Source organism: Hypoxylon trugodes (genome assembly GCF_022578975.1).
Source record: "Hypoxylon trugodes strain CBS 135444 unplaced genomic scaffold F4822scaffold_11, whole genome shotgun sequence".
NCBI classification, from domain to species: Eukaryota; Fungi; Ascomycota; class Sordariomycetes; order Xylariales; family Hypoxylaceae; genus Hypoxylon; species Hypoxylon trugodes.
Window position 1 is genome coordinate 937,929 of NW_026250026.1, and position 21,108 is coordinate 959,036.

The 21,108-nt window shown below is 46.9% G+C and overlaps 7 protein-coding genes across 7 annotated transcripts; 3 read left to right on the plus strand and 4 right to left on the minus strand.

Moving 5' to 3' along the window:
• Positions 1-4,823: 4,823 nt before the first annotated feature.
• F4822DRAFT_78697 (uncharacterized protein) lies at positions 4,824-7,500 on the minus strand. The gene is made up of 4 exons (XM_051463979.1): positions 7,061-7,500; positions 6,855-6,985; positions 5,940-6,762; positions 4,824-5,850 (listed from the first exon to the last, which is right to left on the minus strand). Exons 1-4 carry the CDS (start codon positions 7,130-7,132, stop codon positions 5,029-5,031), a joined length of 1,848 nt encoding a protein of 615 aa, XP_051309242.1. The 5' UTR covers positions 7,133-7,500; the 3' UTR covers positions 4,824-5,028.
• F4822DRAFT_78702 (Leo1-like protein-domain-containing protein) lies at positions 7,373-9,393 on the minus strand. Its single transcript, XM_051463980.1, has 2 exons — positions 8,940-9,393; positions 7,373-8,882 (listed from the first exon to the last, which is right to left on the minus strand). Exons 1-2 carry the CDS (start codon positions 9,195-9,197, stop codon positions 7,869-7,871), a joined length of 1,272 nt encoding a protein of 423 aa, XP_051309243.1. The 5' UTR covers positions 9,198-9,393; the 3' UTR covers positions 7,373-7,868.
• Positions 9,394-9,561: 168 nt separating this feature from the next.
• F4822DRAFT_420742 (Mob1/phocein family protein) lies at positions 9,562-12,527 on the plus strand. The gene is made up of 4 exons (XM_051459720.1): positions 9,562-9,837; positions 10,807-11,168; positions 11,230-11,341; positions 11,399-12,527. The coding sequence occupies exons 1-4, from the start codon at positions 9,815-9,817 to the stop codon at positions 11,940-11,942; spliced, it is 1,041 nt and encodes a 346-aa protein (XP_051309244.1). The 5' UTR covers positions 9,562-9,814; the 3' UTR covers positions 11,943-12,527.
• Positions 12,515-13,276, plus strand: F4822DRAFT_78821 (uncharacterized protein). Its single transcript, XM_051463981.1, has 2 exons — positions 12,515-12,767; positions 12,847-13,276. Exons 1-2 carry the CDS (start codon positions 12,642-12,644, stop codon positions 13,237-13,239), a joined length of 519 nt encoding a protein of 172 aa, XP_051309245.1. The 5' UTR covers positions 12,515-12,641; the 3' UTR covers positions 13,240-13,276.
• Positions 13,277-14,335: 1,059 nt separating this feature from the next.
• Positions 14,336-14,686, minus strand: F4822DRAFT_434589 (ribosomal protein S28e; the record flags this gene model as incomplete). The annotated part of the gene is made up of 3 exons (XM_051462027.1): positions 14,336-14,397; positions 14,459-14,542; positions 14,626-14,686. 3 exons carry the CDS (start codon positions 14,684-14,686, stop codon positions 14,336-14,338), a joined length of 207 nt encoding a protein of 68 aa, XP_051309246.1.
• Positions 14,687-15,021: 335 nt separating this feature from the next.
• On the minus strand, positions 15,022-16,715 carry F4822DRAFT_420754 (Dynamitin-domain-containing protein). The gene is made up of 3 exons (XM_051459721.1): positions 16,527-16,715; positions 16,409-16,468; positions 15,022-16,351 (listed from the first exon to the last, which is right to left on the minus strand). The coding sequence occupies exons 1-3, from the start codon at positions 16,563-16,565 to the stop codon at positions 15,176-15,178; spliced, it is 1,275 nt and encodes a 424-aa protein (XP_051309247.1). The 5' UTR covers positions 16,566-16,715; the 3' UTR covers positions 15,022-15,175.
• A 126-nt stretch (positions 16,716-16,841) lies between these two features.
• F4822DRAFT_420756 (uncharacterized protein) lies at positions 16,842-19,366 on the plus strand. Its single transcript, XM_051459722.1, has 2 exons — positions 16,842-17,860; positions 17,921-19,366. Exons 1-2 carry the CDS (start codon positions 17,236-17,238, stop codon positions 19,057-19,059), a joined length of 1,764 nt encoding a protein of 587 aa, XP_051309248.1. The 5' UTR covers positions 16,842-17,235; the 3' UTR covers positions 19,060-19,366.
• Positions 19,367-21,108: the final 1,742 nt, after the last annotated feature.

Consider the following 21,108-nt stretch of genomic DNA (forward strand, 5'->3'; position numbering starts at 1 on the left):
CGAGCTCCGATGGTAATGTAGTATAGAGAGAAAGAGGACCTATGGTAAAGAGAAAATAAGGCAACTATTCCTGACTTACACCGCCTCTCACCAATACTAGCACGAAATGTAGACACAGGAGCACATACACGTATACGACCTTTTTGATATCAGAATTTCTTTCGAGCGGCGAGGTCGATCTCCACATACCCCAGAACACTTACTCGATACGCTGCTTATATTGCCCTACCTTGAGTTACCCTACCAGAAGGACGTCCAAATAACTCCCGTCTGGTATTGATACGGAGTTGAAATGGATGTTATTGGTCAAAAGACACGGTATCATACTGTACATCTTATGAGATCTCGCACGTTGTGCACTTTTTTTTTAACCTACCCACCTATCTACCTAGGTACACATCCCACCCTTCTCATCCCACTGTCACTATCACTCTTCTTGTTCAGCGCGTACTGTCTTACTGTGCGGATGAATTACTTGCGTATGTGTAACACGACAAGCGCGTGCACCCTTTCCCGCTCTGCCGATACGGCAAGCATCAAAATCCTCCTTTACCTCCCTCCATTTATTTCTACACTTCGGATCGCTGGGCGTTGTTGATCTTGCCGTAAAGTAGATTTTGGCTTTTTTTTTCACGACGTTACGTTAGTCGCTTAATTGCTGAATCGAGCGATTACGTTGCTTTACGCAGGAATTTAGAGCGCCTCGAGAAAAAAAAGGGGGGCGTACGGCCGTAGAAATAATAAGTACATAGGTAGACACTTGATTCGTGCCCAGTAACAACTGTCGGCTTCTTACCGCGTAATCGAAGACGGGGATCAGGGGTTTACGACGTGACTGAATGGGAAAAAGTTCGTGGAGGGGCCAAACGTTCGCAATAATATGTACCATTAAGCTCTCCAGATACTAGAATATATACCTAGGTAGGTACCTAGGTATGAAGAGGCTCTATGTACATGCGTAATGCCGTAGGAGTAGGGCACAAAACGAGTACCTAGGTAGGGATGCAGGTGGCTAGAAGCAGTAAGCGATCCTTGTTATTAAGACTTGCAATTAGGTGAGCAAACCTCGGAACATATTTCTACTTTTCTACCTTTCTACCTTTAATACCTCTCTAACGTTTTGAAACAAGACATAGTAGGTATTGTGGCGCCTAAATATCGTTAAGTTACATAAATATCTGTTTAACTACCGTAAAATCAAATCAAAGCAAGGATCAAATTAACTACGAAAGTCCTACGATCTAGGACTTTTTTTTACTCATCCGAAGAACAGGGGGTTGATACCAACACAGAAACATGACTGTCAACCTAGGGAATATGCAAGTTGACGTTTAGGACTACTAATTCCTGTTCATGCCTATCTTGTTCCTATATATACTGGTACGTAAGCTCCATAGACCAATATTTTGTGATTACCGTTCGCAAAGACGAGACGAGAAGCAATTAATATAATTTTGACATGGAGCAGGCTTGTAAGTTGACAAGGGGCCCTCGTAGGCCACTGGAATGCAACATGAGTTGTGTCCCCCTTGTCTACCAGCCCTAAAAGAATTTATATTAGGTACTGTAAGGGTGTGCTATCCTCTGTAGCGTTTAACAGCACGCCCCCTTCCTAACTGGTTACGTAGGAATTTCCTTCGCGCCTTTCTAGAACAATTCTACGATTGATTGCAGGGATTGAATGACGGCAAGCAGGGTGGGTTTGATTGAGATTTCTTCTTTGCATACCCTTCCCTGCCGCGGCCCCCTTGGGTCATCAACATTTGCCTAACTAACTTGGGGGTCTACCGCCAACCTGACGAATATTTCGGGCTTATTACCGGTGTGTCGCACGTCACTACCCAGACACGGCATTCTGGGGATTAGGAGACAGGCAGATACAACGGCCATGCCCTAGCACATTGCGTAGCCTCTGCCGTTCAACCGAATCTCGTGGGACACGATTGCAACGTAGGAGGGAAAAAAAAGTAAGTAAATATTGACTCTCAAGCTCCCCGATAGGGCGTCTCACAGTACAGTGATACGCAAAAATAGCATAAAAAGAAATGCTAGTTGGCCCAATTCTGCAGAGATACCCATACTCTACTTTCTGTATGGATGCCGCGGGCGTACCCGGGTATGCAAGTGGGATGCGAACAAGCATGGGGAAAAATGATAACCATCGCAACCACCGAGGCAGGCAACCTGCAGCCTTTTTCTTGCTCCCCCCCTTTTTCCACTTCTTGCACTTACACTATTCCAAAGATTAGACTATCCTATTCCAATCAATACGCACATGGGTACCTACGTGATACCGTCCATTGCAACGGCAACCAGAAATTCCTGACTAAGTTTCAAGGATCTTGGGATGCTAGCTGGTGCCCATCTGTTTGTCGACATACACGTATGTACTTGCGTATTATATCTACCTAGGTACGTACCTACAAAGATACAAGCAAGAGGTATCCCATAGTACGTATAGGGTGGGTAGCTTCGAATATGTACGGTACTCTAAAACATTATCATGGATACCTAGGAAACTGACCATCCCAAGCTCACCTAGAATCTGCAAAGAACCTGCACGGAACCTTACTAGATTCCAGTTAAATGACTTCTGCGGGTGCGGTTACATGCGAGAGCCGAGAAAAAAAGTCTTGAACTAACCAACAACACCCTAACATCTCAAAATCGTAAAAAGTCGCGACGCAATACCTACTAGTCATCATCACGCCCGGACCGAGTTCTTTAGCTAAGATTCTTACTTGCCCTGACGGTCTCATTCTCACACCCTCCTCTCTCACCTTTCCCCTTGATCTCGCCCTCCTACTCTGTACAGGCACTACATACCCGAATCATCAGCACACCTTTGCCGGTCTTGTCGAAACGGATTCATTCCGCAAGTGTATGACAGAGTATTTGAATAAGCAAGATAATGAAGTGTGAGACGACGGGTAAGTGAGTGGGTGACAATTCTCATTTGTTCTCCCTTGCTTCACCCCCCTGGCCTGTCTATCGTGCATATACTACCCCCATTCCCGAAATGGAATCCTTCTCGAAATCTTTCAAGAGTTCGCTCAGCTGGGGCTGGAAACAAGGATGCCGGACAGGCAAGAGACCAAAGCTACTGTCGCTGTTTTAGCTAAATGCTAGGTATCGATTACTGTACATTGCAACCCTTCAAAAGTTGCCAACAACCTATCAAGCCTCAAGGAGGCCCTGTAAACTGATTGACTAATCCTTGTACCCGGATATGATGATGCAACACATGCCTTTTGCTTATAGCGGTACCTACCGTGACAGTTGCGATGTGTTGTACCACATATCGCTGCCGCCGAAATACCTAGTTAATCTCCCTAACCAGCTACGTCTTAGAAAGATCCCGAAGCCTACCTAAGTCCCTAGCACTTCCTACTGTAGGTAATGTACGTATGATCACAGCACGACCCTAATTTCGCAATGCGCCTAAACACCATTCCCACCCACACCCATCTCAATCTCAACCATTCATTCATTCACCCGTCCCATCACACGTTTCCTCCTCTCACAGCGATCGCCACACCGCCATAACGAATGAGGCTCTACGTGGGCCTCACAAGACCAATAACACAGATTGCGCAAATCGCGCCTATCGCAGAGTATGAACGAAATAGCACGTACAACAACGGAGCTCAACGTATGGCTCCGAATCGTGTCACGCCTCCGTCTATCAATGCATGTAGAAAAGCGAACCTTGGGAAGCCTATGACCAGGAATCGGGGGACCCCGAACGAAAGTAGAAAAGCCGATGATTACCAATGGTCACCAATGGCCGCCAATGGTTACCAATCGACAATCCTTAACCAATCACTAACCGCCGTCGCCCAAAAAACCACAAATTCGCAACATCTGGACAGACCCTAGCATACCAGAAATGCGAACAAAACGAAACCAAGAAAGCAAGAAACAAACGTAAGAAATAAGAAAAAAAAAGTAAGAAATCGCATCTGCGAACCATAAAACCAAATTCCATGGCTATGATACCCAATGATATGATATGATATGTTATACACTTGCTTACCCAGGGTGACTACCTAGGTAGCTGACCGCGTAAAATTCCCATGTCTCCATTCCCCAATCTCCGTTTCCCGATTAAGATGCTTGCCTATTCGTTTCCTGTGCTAATACACATTCAATCGTTACCAATACAATGCAAATCCTGTTTTTCTCTCACCCGCCCACAGTACAGTATAAGCAATACAATTAACACAGGGGGCCTAAGCCTCCCTCTCCTAGGATCAATCCATCCATCCAAGGGGCCACGTCAGAAAACGGCAGGCTTCCAGAAGGTCATCGGGCCTGATTCCATGCATGGCGCTAACCCGTCTCTAAATCTCACTTCCCCTACTACTGCAACCCCAATCCCTCTCATTATGTTACATATTTTGGATATGGATGTACATATATGTATGTGTGTGTATACGTGCATACCACAGCCGTATCGTACTCCTGCATGCCCAGAAAACAATGTATCTGTATGTCTCATCCTCTCGTGGTTGCTGACGATAGCTAGCTCATGATTAGTATTGCGCCCGCGCCCAGTCTATGCCTACGTCTACGTACCGACGCGTGCATATGCAAGCGAAAAAAAGATTCGTAGATGAGGTAAAAAGAGGTAAGGATGTAGGCACTTGGACTCTTGCGCCCAAAGGAGCTCGGTCAATATTCATTCTTCTCCATTGCCCGTCATCCAACATCCCTTATCTCATTCCATCGGCAAGCGGAGATTTGCTGAGACCTGCTGCTGTGACCATCGACAAAGTCACTTCCTCGTATCTCCTTTGTCTCTGGTACACAAGACCTGTGCCGCGGCCACGCAGGTCGGACCCGGGCAGCATCGTCCGGATGACCATGCATTTGTCCCAAGGCTGACTTGCTTCTGCTTCTCTCGCTTCTTGTTTCGCATCCACAGCTCCTTTCCCTTCCTTGGTAACCCATATTACCGCGCACCTCAATCTCGGTAATGTCTTCCTCTTCCGCGGCTCCTTTTGCAGATCGCAACTCGTTCAATTCCTAATTCACCGTTGCTGTTGCTGCGGTAGTTCCTGCGCCTTGATGTTGTGGTTGTTGAGGAAATTCCTTTTGCCATAGACTGCTAGGGCTGGTGGGAGCTGTAGCTGGGGAAGTACTGTTTTTCCCGCCAGATACATCTACGGGTACTGTTATCGCCATTCCTCCTCCAGTACTCGACTTGCGCCTGAGTCCTCCTGCCTTCAAACTACGTGCGCGCTGGTATGCGCTTTCGATCTCGTATTCAACGGCGCATCGGACAGTGAGCGCGCATACAGCGGGCCAAACACTGCGTTCACCGCGCAAGATCCAATAGTCAAGGGCTTCGCGCGTGGGCGTTTCGAGTAAGAGTCGCACAAAATCGCGCGTCGCAACCTCAGGCACTAATGTCGTGCTTGACCCCGATGGAACCTCTTCATCTACAAGGAGTCGTCTTATCCCAGCTGGTAACAAGCCAAGCGCATCCAGCTGCCGTAGTCTGTGCCGCGCCTCCAATCCCACCATCCGGAACAAGTGACCGGTCATCTGCGCCCTCTTGTGTCGGGCCGTGAACAACGAAGGCCCATGCATATCCGATTCAAGAAAAGGGATTAGATACGGTCGCGCCTGACTCACGATGAAATGGTTGACGTTGAAAAGTTGGGCGACACGCGACAACGGCGACTTGCGCTCCTTATTCGACGGGTGCGTCCGTGGGGGGAATGTGTTAGCTGGCGCCCAAGGCACGATATTTCCACTTACGTCCTTGCATAGTACCGTCGTCCGCTTGCTCCCATAAAGCGACGGAGTCGTTGCATTGGATGCGACAGCCGCGGTCCAGATCAACTTGAAAATGACTTGTCAGCATACCCACTCGTTGTTGCATTGCCTGCGCCGAGAAGCTTATACGTGGGGGTCAAGTTCTAGAGACGTACCACGTTGGGGGCAGTGATGTAATTCAGCAATGCGGGAATTCCCTCTTGTTCCTCGGTGGCCACGGTGATGTTCAATACACGCTTGCTCCTGTTATACGCTTCCTCGAAGGTCAAGTCACCGACATTTGCTTTTACGCATTCCTCTAAAACTTTTACGTCGAGGAAATACCCTTCGCGCCAGAATCTAAAGATCCTCCGGAGTAATGTATCCCAGCTGGATCCAATAAAAGGCGTCCAATCGCTGTGACCACTGTGTACCTGCTGCCCATGCGCTGTGAAAGCCGATAGGTTAATTCCATCTCCTCTCAACACGTGGGGTAGCTCATCCTCGGTATGTATGGCTACTAAACTTGCGATGAGCGCACCGGTGGCTGTGCCCGTAATGATCCGCGGAAGTAGACCTCGTAGAAATAATGCCTTCACAACGCCGAGATGACAGAGTCCGAACATCGCACCGCCTTGCAGCACTAGTGTACTTCGACCGAAAGCCTGCCTGGAATCATGTAGGAAATCGAGTTTTCGCTGGGTCGAGAGCGCATACGTATGAGTGTACTTGTCGTGAAGCGGTGTGGCGACGCGGTGATTGATATCTTCGATTGCGCCAGCCACCTGGGTAATGTACTCGTCGACGAGATATTTCGTTCCGGCAAACGCTCGGTTATACAGTCTCGGAGACGTAATGTTACCGAGATTACGAACTAGACCGGATCGCACAAGGTCGAGTAAAGATTGCATATCATTATTCTCGCGTGCCTCAATAATGGAATCGAGACGGTTGTTGATGAGCATCCAATCATAATGACGAGATGAGGGATTGTTGCGCCTATAAACGACAATTCGTTCTACTTGTTAATCTTCATCCGATAAAGGTGCCCAGTCCGTCCGTCCTTATTTGTTCGTTAAAGAATCGCATACCATAAGTTCAGTTCTTTGAGGTTATCCAACTGTAACGCCGCATGTTCCCACTCTTCGTATACCTCGGCATTGCGCAACGCGTCGAGCCACTCGTCTGCCGCACTTTTCGAAGTCCATCGTCCCCAGAGTTTCTACAACGGCGAAGTTATGTAAGTCGCATGCTACTAACCACGGATGGTAGTCTTAATAATATGAAGGGGTCTCACTCTGTGCCAGAAAAGAAAGACCTCCAGCAGTAAGGAAAACACAGCCACGGGTACTCGCAGAATGTACTGCATTCTCTCACGGCGGATGGCTCGGTCGGGACCACCAGTTGGGGGAAACGTGCCGAACCGTCAGCAAGGCATATGTAAGGAGGTTGGGTAAGCTAGCGACTACAGAAAAACGGATTCCATTGTTATATGTCGCCGTTTCTCGCGACACTACGAGTAAGTAAAGGAAGGAGAAGGAAAAGAGGAAGTGAGGGAGGAACAGTGGTCGGTTGTTCCAAGGTTGATGTTTTTATTGGGAATGAGCATTGCGTAGTTGATTTGGGTTGTGTTCACGAGTGCCGAGCTAGAGCTTAGTAGGTACCTATTCTAAGCTCTAGATCGGGGATTCGGGTGCTAGCATGTGAAGAAGCTCCAACTGTTACCCACTAACAATTCCCTGATTATAAGCAGCTATCCAGCTATTACAGGGATTCTCCATGTCGGCGATCTGTATAAAATAGGTCCGATCTATCACCTAGGTACTACCCACAGGTGTCTTATTTAGTGATGTTAATGTTATACGGCTGGCGGAGTTGAGTTCAACAACGAGCTAGGTAATATTTAGAAATCAGCCTGCATATTTCCAATAGCGTGTTGTTAGTTTTCGGATTAATTGAGTATCTCAACTTGTTCCATAAAATCGACTTTGCTAGATGCCAAGTACTAAGAGCGAACGCCTTTTCTGGGATGCCCGTAATGCCAATTATGAATATATTACAGATGGGGCTCTACGTCGCGCCGTCGATGTCCAACTCAATTCCCCTTATTCCTCATCCTCATCCTCATCCTCGTCGATGATGTGACGTCTTCGTCTATGAGAAGACTCTGCATTTGCAGCCGTTACATCCACATCATCGAGATCAGCGTCAGCATCTGCATCAGCGTCCTCAGCCTCAGCAGTCTTCTGTCGCTTCTTTCGGGGGACCTCCTCTTCTTCGTCGTCGTCTAGAAGATCGTCCTCTTCCTCATCTTCTTCACTTCCTCCCTCTTCGTCATCACTAGGAGCGATGAAGTCGTCCTCTCGGTCATACTCGTTCTGGCGACCACCACCTCCAGCAAAGTCGTCGTCGGAATCATATTCCGGTCTGCGTCGCTTGCCTTTCGAAGCACCGGGCGCGCCTCTCTTGCGGGGGCCGCTAGCTCTTCGTCCGCCCTCAAGGTCTCTGATCGACAAACCACCACTCTTATATCCTCCGGATCGTCCGTCAAGTCGGGCAGCGGCACTCTCCTGGCGTCGCTGTGCCTTCATGCGTTCCTTCTCTGCCAATTCAGCTTCTCTCTTCTGAAGCTCGGGGTCCTTGGTGGTGGTGAAGATCATATCTGCTCCTTGTCGTTTAGCGCGTGCCGCAGCTTCCATTTCGCGGTTGAACTTCATAATAGCCTCGTCCTTCAAATTCGAAGGCAGGTTCACGGAGTATTGCTCAGATACGTGGCCGACAGTCATAAACAATTCGCTCGTAAAGTGGGCTGCCGCGACGTAGTAGTGAGCATCATCACGCTCCTCGTAGTGTTGCTTATCAGTGCTTGGAGCCATGGTTTTCTTTTGTATCTCGTAATGATCGGTTCCGACTGACAAGGTAAGGGACCCGTCGCTCCATCGATAGATATTCGCATTGCTTTGTAGCTCGCCGGTGTCGGGGTCGCGTTTGAAGCGGACCACGTTCTTGCGTTGCTCGGATCGCGCGTTCTGGATGTCCCATTCGGTGGGCTCGTACGTATCTGGTTTGTATTCCTCTGCCTGTAGCTTAAGGAATTTCGGTACCTTCATGGTTTGTAGCTGGAATTGGTTAGATTTAGGTTGGAAGTATGCGCAATTCAATCAGCACAAACATACAAAGCCATTGCCATCCTTAGAAGCTCTAGGGATTCTATGACGGTGAAGCATAACACCCATAACGTGCTTCAATTTGACCTCCTGGCCTTCTTGGTCTTCGTCGGCATCGTCATAGTCTTGGCGTCGACTATGGTCGCGGTCGCGGTCTCCATCATCATCTTGATCAGATAGTTCATCAAAACCAAGCGCATTATCTAGCGATTGATCTTGGTTTTCTTCGTCGCCAAAGAGGGCGTCACCACCTTCCGAGTCGGACATTGTGATGATTAAGGTATCTTAAAAGATATGACAATTTTTAAGAATAAATTGAAGAGACTGGTGATGTAAGATTAAAACGGATGTGATACGCAAAGTTGCGCGAATGATGTAGATGATAAATGTTGCGCTGAAATGAGTTGGTGCTTGGCAAGAATTATTTAGGTGGATAGAAAGATGTAGGGAAAGTAAAATACGTAGGTACGTTTTAGGTAGCTAGCTGCAAAAAGGAATGCAGGGGTCCTGGGCTTAGTATGGGTACGTACAGTATCGATAATGAAAATGATATCGATAAGACAAACGCAACCAAAAGGGACTAGCGTTAGGCGTTTAGACGAGCATCTCCTGAAACAGCATTCAAAATATCATTGGGCCAACTGGAGGTGGGCAACTTCCACACATCGCAAGAACATTACCATTGACACCTCCCTTTTGCCCCTTTTTCTTTAACAAAACACTTTTCGACGACCATTCCTCTGCCGGGACCCTGGCCGACACATATTCTCACGACTTGTCCGTTTAGCTTTCGCTCGTGTATATCTTCGAACGCCGCCATATACCATCATTTCTTACGATTTATCGGTCCACCGCTCCCCCGAAGTGGCGGTCCTTAAGCGATAATGTCTAACTTATTTTCTGGGATGTATGTGTATTGTTTTTTTAATCATTATTTTTACTTTTTATTTTATCTGATTTCCTTGTTTTCGTCTCGTCCTCTATACACTTCCCGTTTGTCGGGGTCATCTGCATAATCAAGTCCTGGAGTTCATCTTATTCCCGGAATTCATCCATAATGGGGCTCAATGAGTTACAAAACTTGAAATCAAGTATTTAAAAACCAGTCATTTTTATATTGGGATATCAAGTTGCTAGGGTATTTATTCATTTTTTATGGATGTACTTTGGTTAGCTGTGTTCGGTTGTCACTTACCGAAACTTGATTGTACATGCTCATGTCCAATTCAGCTTAATGAACAACACACCACACTTGGTCATTTTTAATGGCAAATATTTGGGCCAATTTTGGATTTCCATACCTTTTTGCTTACAGAAATCTACGTATCACATAGTCCCCTATATCAGATCTCATTAGGCATGAAGGCACGTGTGAAGTCACGATCCCCTCTCAAGACCCTCACATAGTTATGAGCAGCTATCTATAGTACCCCCTTCCGTTCTTTGTGAGACATATCTCACATCTAGGGGAATCTGGAACCCTTGTGAGCGCGTTTAGCACCTCCCTCGCGGAGTTTGGTCCGGGGACTTCTACCTTCTTGGATTGAAGCACTTGAGAATCATCTCACTCCAACATACTACTTTCTGGAGGAAGGGCGATTTTATAACGGAGCAAGCAATAGCCCTGAATTCTCATTATCCGAACATTTGTGCAGGCACATTCAATTTAAATTTGCTATTCCCTCAATTTCAACCAATTTTGTTGCTCAGCTAGTTGGCTATGGTATATGAAAGCTTGAACGATTTTTTCCTACTTGTCGACTTTGAGAAGATAGTCTCACGCGACCAGCCTATTGGTTCTTCCCCACTCCACTTGCCAGCTCGGCACAGCTCTTACGTGGAACAAAGGAAACGGTTATTAACTTCTTCGCTCTAGAAACGCTCGATTGAGGGGGACTTCGGCCAAAGCCCCAGGTCAGAACAGAAGCCCCGTTTCAACAAGCAGCGGTCAACCCACCTCTCCCACCAACCTCTCTCAAGGCAGCCAGTCATCCATAAGCCTAGCACCAAAGATCCCTCCGCTCCCAAGCTCACCATCCTTAGCTCAGAATATCGGCATGGATGACGCCGGCAACGCGGGAGCCAACGGGGATGACGTTCTCAATTCCTACCACCTTCCCCGGCCTCTACCCTTATGGCTCAACGCCCAGTACGCGAAGCACATCGTGAAGGGTAATTTTATGACCCTGAGCGCGCGACCCAAGACGGTAGAACAAGGAGAGTGGATTGCCCACCAAGGTAATTTTGAATATCAATTCCCTGAATATTTGGCCCTATAAACCTCTGACGCGCTTGGAAGTGGTCGAACACTACCGGAACCTATGGAATTTCGTTCGAGTCATTCACGAGAAAGAAGACGATGGAAGTACGATTTGCAATCCTCAGACTTGCCCTCGGATGTCGGCTGGCGCGTAAGTGAAACTTTACTCACGTGGGTGATGGGCACATACGTCTAACTTGAGAAACAGGAACCATTCGTTCACATGGCTAAATTACAAACGGGAGCCTGTTGAGTTACCAGCCTATGAGTATATCACGCTTATGCAGCGGTGGATTTCCGGCAAGATCGACGACACCAACATTTTCCCTACCGATACTAACGGTGTTTCCTACGCCCACAACTCATCCATTACCACCGCTCCTCTTTCGCAGTTGACTAGCCCCGAAGACAAGGATTGGATCGGAAAGCCTAGTGGGTTCCCCGAGAATTTCGTGGAGGTCTGCCAGACTATCTTCAGACAGATGTTCCGAGTTTACGCTCATCTATACTGGGCTCACTTCATTGACCCCTTCTACCACCTGAATCTCGAGAAGCAATTGAACAGTTGCTTCAGTCACTTTGTGCTGACAGCGTGTGCCTTGGATATGCTCAAACCGCAGGAACTAGAGCCAATGCAGCCACTAATCGACCTCTGGGCTAGCAATGGCACCTTCCCGCCCGGTTCCAAGGCGTACGATTATGCCAACCACAAGGCCGGCGAACGACTTATGCAACTTGCGAACGTCGCATAGAAAGCGCCTCGCAATGTTGCTGTTCGGCGATAGTCTTCATGCTAGCGCCCAGAATCGCGGTAGTTTGGGAGGATACGTCGTGGATTGTATCTAAGTCGTTCTTTACGAGCGAGATTTGGCTAAAGAAATAAGACAGGAAAGAAAATGAGAAATCCGGCAGCATGGAATCTTTTCAGAAGCAAACGCACACATTCTGAGAACGGAGAGCAGGCATAATCGGCGTTTTACTTGACGTACGTTGATTTCGACCGGGAAAGAGACAGTCCGGTGTGTTTTGTTGTTATGGCGGTATTTTGCAGTCACGTTCGTATCAAACGACGTCCGACTTTCTGCGATTTGAGGGGAGAGTCCCATAGCATGGTAGACCTACTACTTACTTCTTAGAATGGAAAGAAGATACTAGACAGCCCTGGAGGATTTTCTGTGCTTCGGACGTGATTCTTCTAGGTGATTTTTACAGCGATAAAGCTTACATACTGTAGGGGATACAGTGGGCTGATGAGCTGAATTGCCCCGCAGCATCACACCCATAGTCAAAGCGTTAGGGATTCAGGCGCAGTGAGAAAGCCTCGTCATCCTCCAGATTGACCTTTTGTTCCCAAAAATTAACTTCGAATAGCTTGAATATAAAAATGATTATTTCGAATCGCTTATAATTATATATTTGCGGCTTTATCTTGGATTGTTGGACTATCTGTAATGAATTTCACATCCACAAATACCACTCCCAACCCCGCGGACGACGCACATCTTCTCCGGTGTTGGAAAATTCAGAACTGTAAAGACTGTCTCACGAAAGAGTCGGATTGCAGCTGGTGCCCGTTTGTGCGTGTTACGTTCACTTCCACCCGTCGTGAATTTTGTATGTTATTAGTTAAGCAGTTTGATCTAATTGTACCCGTAGTCATGGACATGCGTTCCTAACTCGAATCGCATTCCACTGTTGGCACCAGCATGGGACGAAAATGTATGTCCGCATTGGGCGGAACGATGGGAAATCCGCACGCGACCGTTGGGATGTCAGGTTTCGACTATCACGACGTTGACTTCGCTTGTAACTATCGCATCTACGCTTGTCCTCGTGCTGCTTATCACAGCGACGGTCTTTGGTATCCGGAAGTTAAAGGCGTATAGTATAAAGAACCCGGGATGGTGGAAGGTATGGAAGTATAACTGGAGGCAGTTGATTCTAGGTTGGAAGCAGAGTTTGGATAGAAGATTAGGCATTAGGTTTAATGGCGATAGTAATGGGAATGCTCGGGAATCAGGCGAACAGGAGCCACTGCTTCCATCCTAATATCTTTGAGGGTATTGGTTCATAACATAGTATAATTATTTATCATTTCTTATAATTCAGTTTGTAGAATTGCTCAGCCAGAGCTGACCGGAGGAATGATGGCAACCTCGTCGCCCTCCTTGATCACCACTTCTGAAGATTCGTCATCAGGCGCCGGAACATCCACATAATCTAGGTTGATCGTCACCAAGCACGAATTAAGGACCTTGTCTTTGATGCCATTATGTTTCTCTTCTAAAACATCGAACAATTTCCGCAAAGGAAGCGGCGCAGGTAGGACCTCGAATTCTTTCGTGGTGAAGGAGCTTGCACTTGCGAAGTAGAGAAGGTTGAAGTGACCTTTTGGTGGCTTGGGGATAACCCCCATTGCTTGGACGAGACAGTATCCGTGTGGATGGATTCAATCTAATAATTACTTGTTAGCTATTTCAGGCTTGATGAAAGGGCAACAAGAAAAGTGTGGATGGGTGTTTTTTTCAGAGATCTTGGTGATAATTGAGAACATCAATGATGATCAGGTAATACATGCTATTTGTATGCATCATGTAACACATATATTGTTTTAAGAGAGGAATTATCACTTACCAGTATGAAATGATGTTCTTGTGTTTGAAGTAAAGGTTGTGAGAATGAAGAGTTCAAGAAAAAAGCTACCAATTATATAGCTCCGAAAAAAAAAAAAAAACGCACCGCGCTAGTACCTATGTGATTAGTAATCAATGCTCCATTGCCCTATGAAAATATTGGTTAGATCATATCGGAAATTGCAATACGATTTATCATATCATGATGGAGTTAGTACTGTTGCGATATCTCTCTTCGGGTCGGTCTAAAGGGAGAGATTTAGAAGTAGGAATATTCAGAGTCTTGAGATTCGCGAATAGTCGTATCACAACGAGTAGGTGAGAATCGAGGGTATGAATTTGTTCTTTATTCGCAATGCAGAGTGCCCATCATAGTCCAGTGACTCCTGTAACAAAAGGAATCTTGAGTGCGAATGCCTTATGAGGCTTTTGCTATTCGACCGTAGTCAAATGCTAGCAAGTAAAAATCCGACTCCAATGCTCCCAATCCCCATCCCGACGAAATTCCCCTTTTATCGCAGTCTTCGGGCCTCACGTTCGGATTCGAGTAGGCAGAGAATGTCGTCCTCACGAACTGTAAAAATATCCATGTTAGTTACTGCTGTGTCGTTCCTCGTAGTATGGTAAATTCGCACCTGGTCCCTTGACGTTTCGGATGATGCTTCGGGTCTGGTCATCCATGAATTCGACGCGAACCTGGGTGACACCACCACGGGAACCTGACATCATTAGCATTCGATTTTTTAAGCATATCGCATCGGCGTGGTTCGTATTGCGAAAATGTGGTGAGGAGAAATCGTACCGGTTCGGCCCAGGACGCGGGTGACCTTGACGAGCTTGACGGGTTGCTTGGAGGCTTCCATATTTACGATCTGAAGAATTTTATTAGACCTTGATGTTAAAAAATCCCGAGGGAGCGTAAATCGTACTGGTGATGAAGATTTTGCAAGGGTGTTGCTGCTTGGTCGCGAATACGGAAGATTGTCAAGAATTTGGTTGAATTTTTGATCAAGTCGAGAAGGTCCAGTCTCGCTAAAGCTGTGGTAGTTGTGGGTAGGGCTTTTTTTCGCAGTGCATGGACCACTTTGGCATTTTAAGTCATGTGGGGGTTTATCGATAAGAAAGGTTCAGCATCGTTTTCATAAAATAGTATAATCGGTTTGCATAAAATTAGGCAATACTACGAGACAAGACAGAATTCATGATCAAATCTAATATTCGACGGCTTAAATTGTAAACCAATACATTTCTATCGTCCTATTTTCCCTGCAGAAGCTCAAAATATCGCATATTTCTGCGCAATGGGGTATCAGTTAATGTAAATCACAATACGTTGGCAAGTATCTCCAACATCATAACAATGAAGCTACCTTGGCTTCAAGGTCCTTTACCCATCCCTTCACCACTTCCATGTTGGTTGTCATGGCTGTTCCTCCCTCGCCCATAACCGCTTCAATCTTATCGAGGCCTTCCCTCCATTGTTTAATATCAGAAGCCATCTCACTTTGTGCAATCTCAATACGTTCTAGAGTATCGCTAGCGGTTGCTGCGTCGGCGTGTATAGCTCTGAGTGAGCGGAGACGATCTAGCAAGGGAGGTAAAAGGGGTGCTAGACTTTCGATAGTTGGCAGAGTTCCGTAGAGTGCGTTGACCTTGGCCGTCTGCTCTGAATCATCTGTATCAACCGGCGAGCCACCCGAGGCTAGCGATTCTTGTGCAGCTTTGGCTGCCTTTCTCGACTTTTCCAATTGCTCAGCCTCTTGGGTCAACGTCCTTACTCTGCGACTAATGCTGTCGAGAGATGAGGTAGATGCTTCTGACAACGTCAAGATCTGATTCTGGAGTACGTCTAGTGTAGGTATGATGGCCCGAGGGAGACCATTTCCCTCTAGCTCAGGCATAGCTGCTGAGGTAACTCCAATCGCATTTTCTAGTAGTGCAAGTCGTCGATCGAAATCGGCGGCTTTCGCAAGAGCGTGGCTTTGTTCGTAACTCGGCGCATAGGTAACAGTGTACGTCGCCTCATCTATTGCTTGTTGGGCCAACGTCTGGCCGTCGGCTTTGGCCTGCTTGTGCGTTGGTGCCGATGGGTAGGCTTTATCTATTCCCCTGTCCGGAAGTGTTGTCATCTCTTCCAATGCTTGGCTGAGTGACACAAGTTCCGCCTCTTGGTCTGGCACGGCTTCTTTGGATTCCGCTTTCCGTTTGCCATATTCTTCCTTAGCTTCTTCAATCTCTCGCTTAAGACGTGCAATCTTCCTATCTAGCCATTCACTTTCATCGTCGCTTAGGTCACCAATTTGCTCAGTGCCGTCTTCGAGAATTCGCCGCCTTCTACTAGATGTTTTGTACGATTTGCGCTTTCTGTCTAGTCGGCCGGAGAAATCTGCATCGCGGGCGTCGACTTGGGCGGGGGAGAATCGAGATCTTGCTTCATCTATACGGAGTCGCGAACGAGAAATCGCTAAAGTGTCATCGTCGTCGTCTTCATCGAATTCATTGTCTGATTGTGATCGGCCCGCTGTAGTCTTCAAGCTGTTTAGAATAACACGCGTCTAAACACGACATTTTAAGGAAATCCTTACCGGAATAGTAGAATTATCATCCGTCAGCTCTGGGGTTTCGTAGATATCGGGGGCTGAGTCCTTAAGATCGATTAGCACAACAAACGGAGCTTCAGCAACTTCAACAACGTATACACACCAAATCTGGCAAAGCAGCGTATTTTCGATTCAACGCCATGTTGAAAACCGGAAGTGTTTCAACCGTATGTTATTGGAGGCGCTTAAGCTGCAATATTTGAGAAGGACATCAAATCTTATAAAGATTGTAGTTTAAGGAGAGTTATAGAATATGGGTTGGTACAAGCTGAAAGGGCCGTGATGCAAGTTCAGGGTCAAAGGTCCTAGACCCACTCCACCAGCTGAGCTGTCTGTGTGTGGCTGAAGCAAATGTGGCTTCTGCCATCATCCTTTTTTGTACCTAGGTAACGCGTCTCAAACGCGTCGCTCTTACTCATACAGTTCTTAAGACTCATAATGTGAAACAGTTAATCCTCAATCAATTATTTGTCGTTCAACTTTAGCTTTCTTTAGTTTCCAACGCATTGCCAATTTCAATTGATTCGTTGCGCAACCGCATATTATATGAGTTTCTCATCATTATTTCTATTTTCTCCCCCGCTAAGTCTTCTTTATTTTATCCTCTTTTGTGCATGCTCACCCGCGCATTACCGCTTCTCATTGTGAGAATCTCAACTGAAACTCCTGGCCCAGATTAACACCCAGCTTTTCAATTAATTACCAACGTATGCCTACGCACCTCTTCATTGAGGACAACTCGGGGGCTTAATTAGAACTAGTGTTTTGAGGTCCCACTTCATTTCTATGATAAACCATAGCTAGAAGCTTCAATGCCGATTATCCAACCAGGGCGTGGGAGCAGGGTGGTAGGAATGAACAAGAATCAACAACCGCCGCCTCTTCTAAAGATGGTTGGGAATCATAACGCTAGCCGTTCTCGGCCGACCAATAAAAATGGTGAAAATTCAGTTTCGGAAAAAGATAATGATATACATGCCCGAAAATCCAAGTCCATCGACGCCCTACCTGAGAGCAGTGATGAGGACGAGGATTATCCGCGCCTAAATGCGAACGATAGCTTCAAGGATTCTGACGATAGCGAAAATGAAAGTCGACGTGGTGACATTAAGCCTACCATTTTCAAATCCACTCAACCATCCACCTCACAAAGAAGTAGTACGCGGAGAAGTACACGAGAGACATCCAAAGCGGGTAATGTTATAAAATGTTCTCAAGATGATGAGCCCTCAAGTTCAGCTGGCTCAAAGAGGTCGGCCGAAGATCCTACTCCCGGGGCCGATAGTCACCTAACGGATTCGTTTGGCTTTATGGCGGTCAAAAAGACGAAAAGGACGACTAGCGGTGCAACTTATGGCACCAAGTCATCTCAGCCCAGGTCCTCTCAGACAAGATTATCACAAAAATCCGCCCCTAGGTCTTCAGCTCCACAGCCGGGTAATTGATTTCCACCCCTCACTTATTATGGGCATCACTGACATATAATTGAACCGCCAGCTAAGTACGGAGCTAATGGGAAGTTGAGGCGTACTGCTAGAAGTCCAACCCCTGAGAATGCCCCATCTCTTCCAACAAATGGGTTTAAAAAGCCCGCAAGCATGACTCCAGAGAAAGCACGTTCAGACGTTTTTAAGAAACCACCGCCAGACAGTTCAAGTCCGGTTCGGGGTGCACGAAAACCCATACTTCGAACCGTCAGCTTGTTATCAAATGAGTCACCAGGAAGACCGAAATTCAACAAGTACAATCCAGATGGTTCGTCAGATGTAGAAGTGGAAGTAAAGCCGGGCCCGCAGACCGGCAAAACGACGAACCCGAGGAGATCTGGGCGCAAAACACGACAGACATCGCCCGAACCAGTGAAAGAATTATCCCCGAAGCCAACATTTAAGTTGCACGCTTTAGATGACATAGACTATCTCGATGACGATAATGACGATAATCTCGCCACCACATTTGAGAGCACAGTATCAGGTGATGAGATAGGTGATATCAGTATAGAAAGCCCAGTAGCTACCACAGCAAGATGTCCCATGTGCCATGAGGCAGTAGACGCTGAACTCCTTGCCAAATATTCAGATCGCGGCAGGATGAACATTAGGAAACAGACAGAATTTTGCCGAAAGCACAAGCGGCAGACAGCACTAAACTCAAGGTCCCAGAAAGGATATCCTAAAATCAATTGGGATACGCTTGACACGCGATTAAAAGCTCACCAAGGATTCTTGAAAGAAATACTAGAGGGCACTCGAGAATCGTATTTCCGCGAAGTCTTGAAGGAGAACGTCGAATCTGGAAAGAATCGGACATTGCTCAAGACGGATGATAGCCTCACGCCAGGTTACTACGGACCGCGAGGGCTCCGCGCCATGACTGAGTATATTATGCGGACGTTGTCTTCGGTTGTTCGCAAACGCGCAATTGAGGACAGGCTCGTTTCCGCTAGGGGTCATACCGCGTATGTTCAAGTGGTTTTAGTGCCCGAACTAGCGGTGCGCCTTATTATGGAGGACATGGATGTCGCAGAAGAAGATGCGCGGGAGATCATGCAAGATAGCATTGAAGTCGGGGAGCTACTATACGAAGACGCAGGAGACGTGGTCGCGGCTATAAGTGATGAAGAGGAATATATATAATATACGAGGTCTTCGAGCCTTGGGAGGCTTGGTTTGAGAATTCAGCGCGAGACGATATATCGTCTAGATCTATAGATATGCAGGCCTGACGTATGAGGCTGTTACCACACACAAGTAGCTTGGCTATGTTGCAATAATACGTGGCTCGACTAAGACCAGAGCCGCGGCCCTTGTCGCAATACTTAAGAAATCTACCCGAATGCCTTGCTTATCTTAACTATGACCAGGTGATCTATGTTCTATAGTTTATCGATGATAAACTATATTAATCGTCATTTAATCCTTTGCGATTGAAATTACATAGAAATCCTCGTTAGTATAGGATCGTCTTTTCAGAACGATAGTGGATGATCGACAGCGTCAGATATCCCCTAACCATGGATCGCCCCGGGCAGGTATGCATGTTGGCGCTAGGTGCGAGGAAGGGTCTGTGTGTCTTCGCAAGTACATGTATGTAGTATCACGGCGCCATCGCCGGTTGTGCCGGTTAATGGTCATTCGTTGAAGAGTGGATCCAGCACTAGTAGAACTAAAAGTGGGTGAAATACATGTATCTCACTAATGCAGCATCAAAGGTTCAACATCCCTTATCACATGCGGCACGCATTCTCATCAAACCCAAACCCAATTCGGCAAGTAGATCTAGGACGTTTTGCAATGTGCACGTACGTACGGCAATGTGGGAGAACGGAACGGGAACTTACGGCAACGGAAGTGCCACCTACTACTGCAGCAAGAAAAACACACAGACTCTCAGTCAGGCGCATCTTAGTGCTTTTTTATAAAAAGCACTCTTGATTCAAGCAGAGCAACCCATATATGTCAGATTTCATGCAAGCTTGTCGGCCCGTGGGGGATGTATCGGACCAGTCCGCGGGGATAGTACCAGAATCGAGACGAATCCAATTTCTTGTTTTTCTGCCATCGGAAAATGGTGCTGCGTGACAGGTCGCTTTCCTCGGGCAGGATCCTGCAAGCCTTGTAGTGGGTTGGGGGCGGCTCGGAGTTTGTGTCCAATACCAGCTTTTCTTTCAGGTCTGTTCCATTTGTACGTAACTGGGTACAAAAGTATTTGTATTTGTAGCTATTTTTGGTCTAATAATAAACAGCAGCGGGATACCTGTTCTGGTGATGGTGGATTAGTGGATCAATGTACCTCTTAGGTAGCCTCTCTAGGTGTTACTATAGGTACTTTTAGCGGGCAGCACCTCTAATCAAGACAGCTAAGGATGAAGCTTCTAGGGCCATGTATATGCTATTAGCCATGTACCTTAAGCTCAAGTTAAGGGCTCACGGCCAACTTCATTCCCATCCCTTCCCCTTCTCTCTCCAATTCAACACCATACTAATAACGGCCATACAAAGCTCATCGTCGCGCCCTTACAGATACTGCACCTTAATTAGCAAGACTAACAAATTAATTTTAACCAATTATATATGACGTTTTACATAGTAAAACTGGTTTCGTTAGAAAAATACGTGGAAATTTAAAAACGCATTGCTTGTAGGATATGAACAAGTGCTAGTACTGGTAAAGCAAATGATCGCGTTCAGCCTCATCTATCTTGAGTTTATTCATTGCAATTGTATTCACCTATAGAATGCTTTTGCCATTAATTATCGCTGCTATAGCGCTCCTGGTGCCATACCTTTACAGGAGGCTCCGCTATGAAAGACTCCAGCGATATGCTTCCTTTCCTCAGATGCCCACGTCTCTTATCTTAGGACACCTTGAGGCCATGGATGGCTTCATCCGTGCTGGAAAACCAAACGGGCATCCTGGTAGGTTCTATAGTGATTCTTTGTTCGTATGATCGATATATCTAATTTGTTTACGGATAGACCTTGCATTTACCGCTATGAATGAAGCTCTTGGCGAGCCACCCCTTATGTTTACTGACCTTCGGCCCTTTGGCCCTCCAATGGTCATCGTCAGAAGCCACAATGTTGCCGAGCAGATCTCTAAACCATCAAAGCCTTACCCGTATGGGGCGGGGGGGCGGGGGGGGGGGGGGGGGGGGGGGGGGGGGGGGGGGGGGGGGGGGGGGC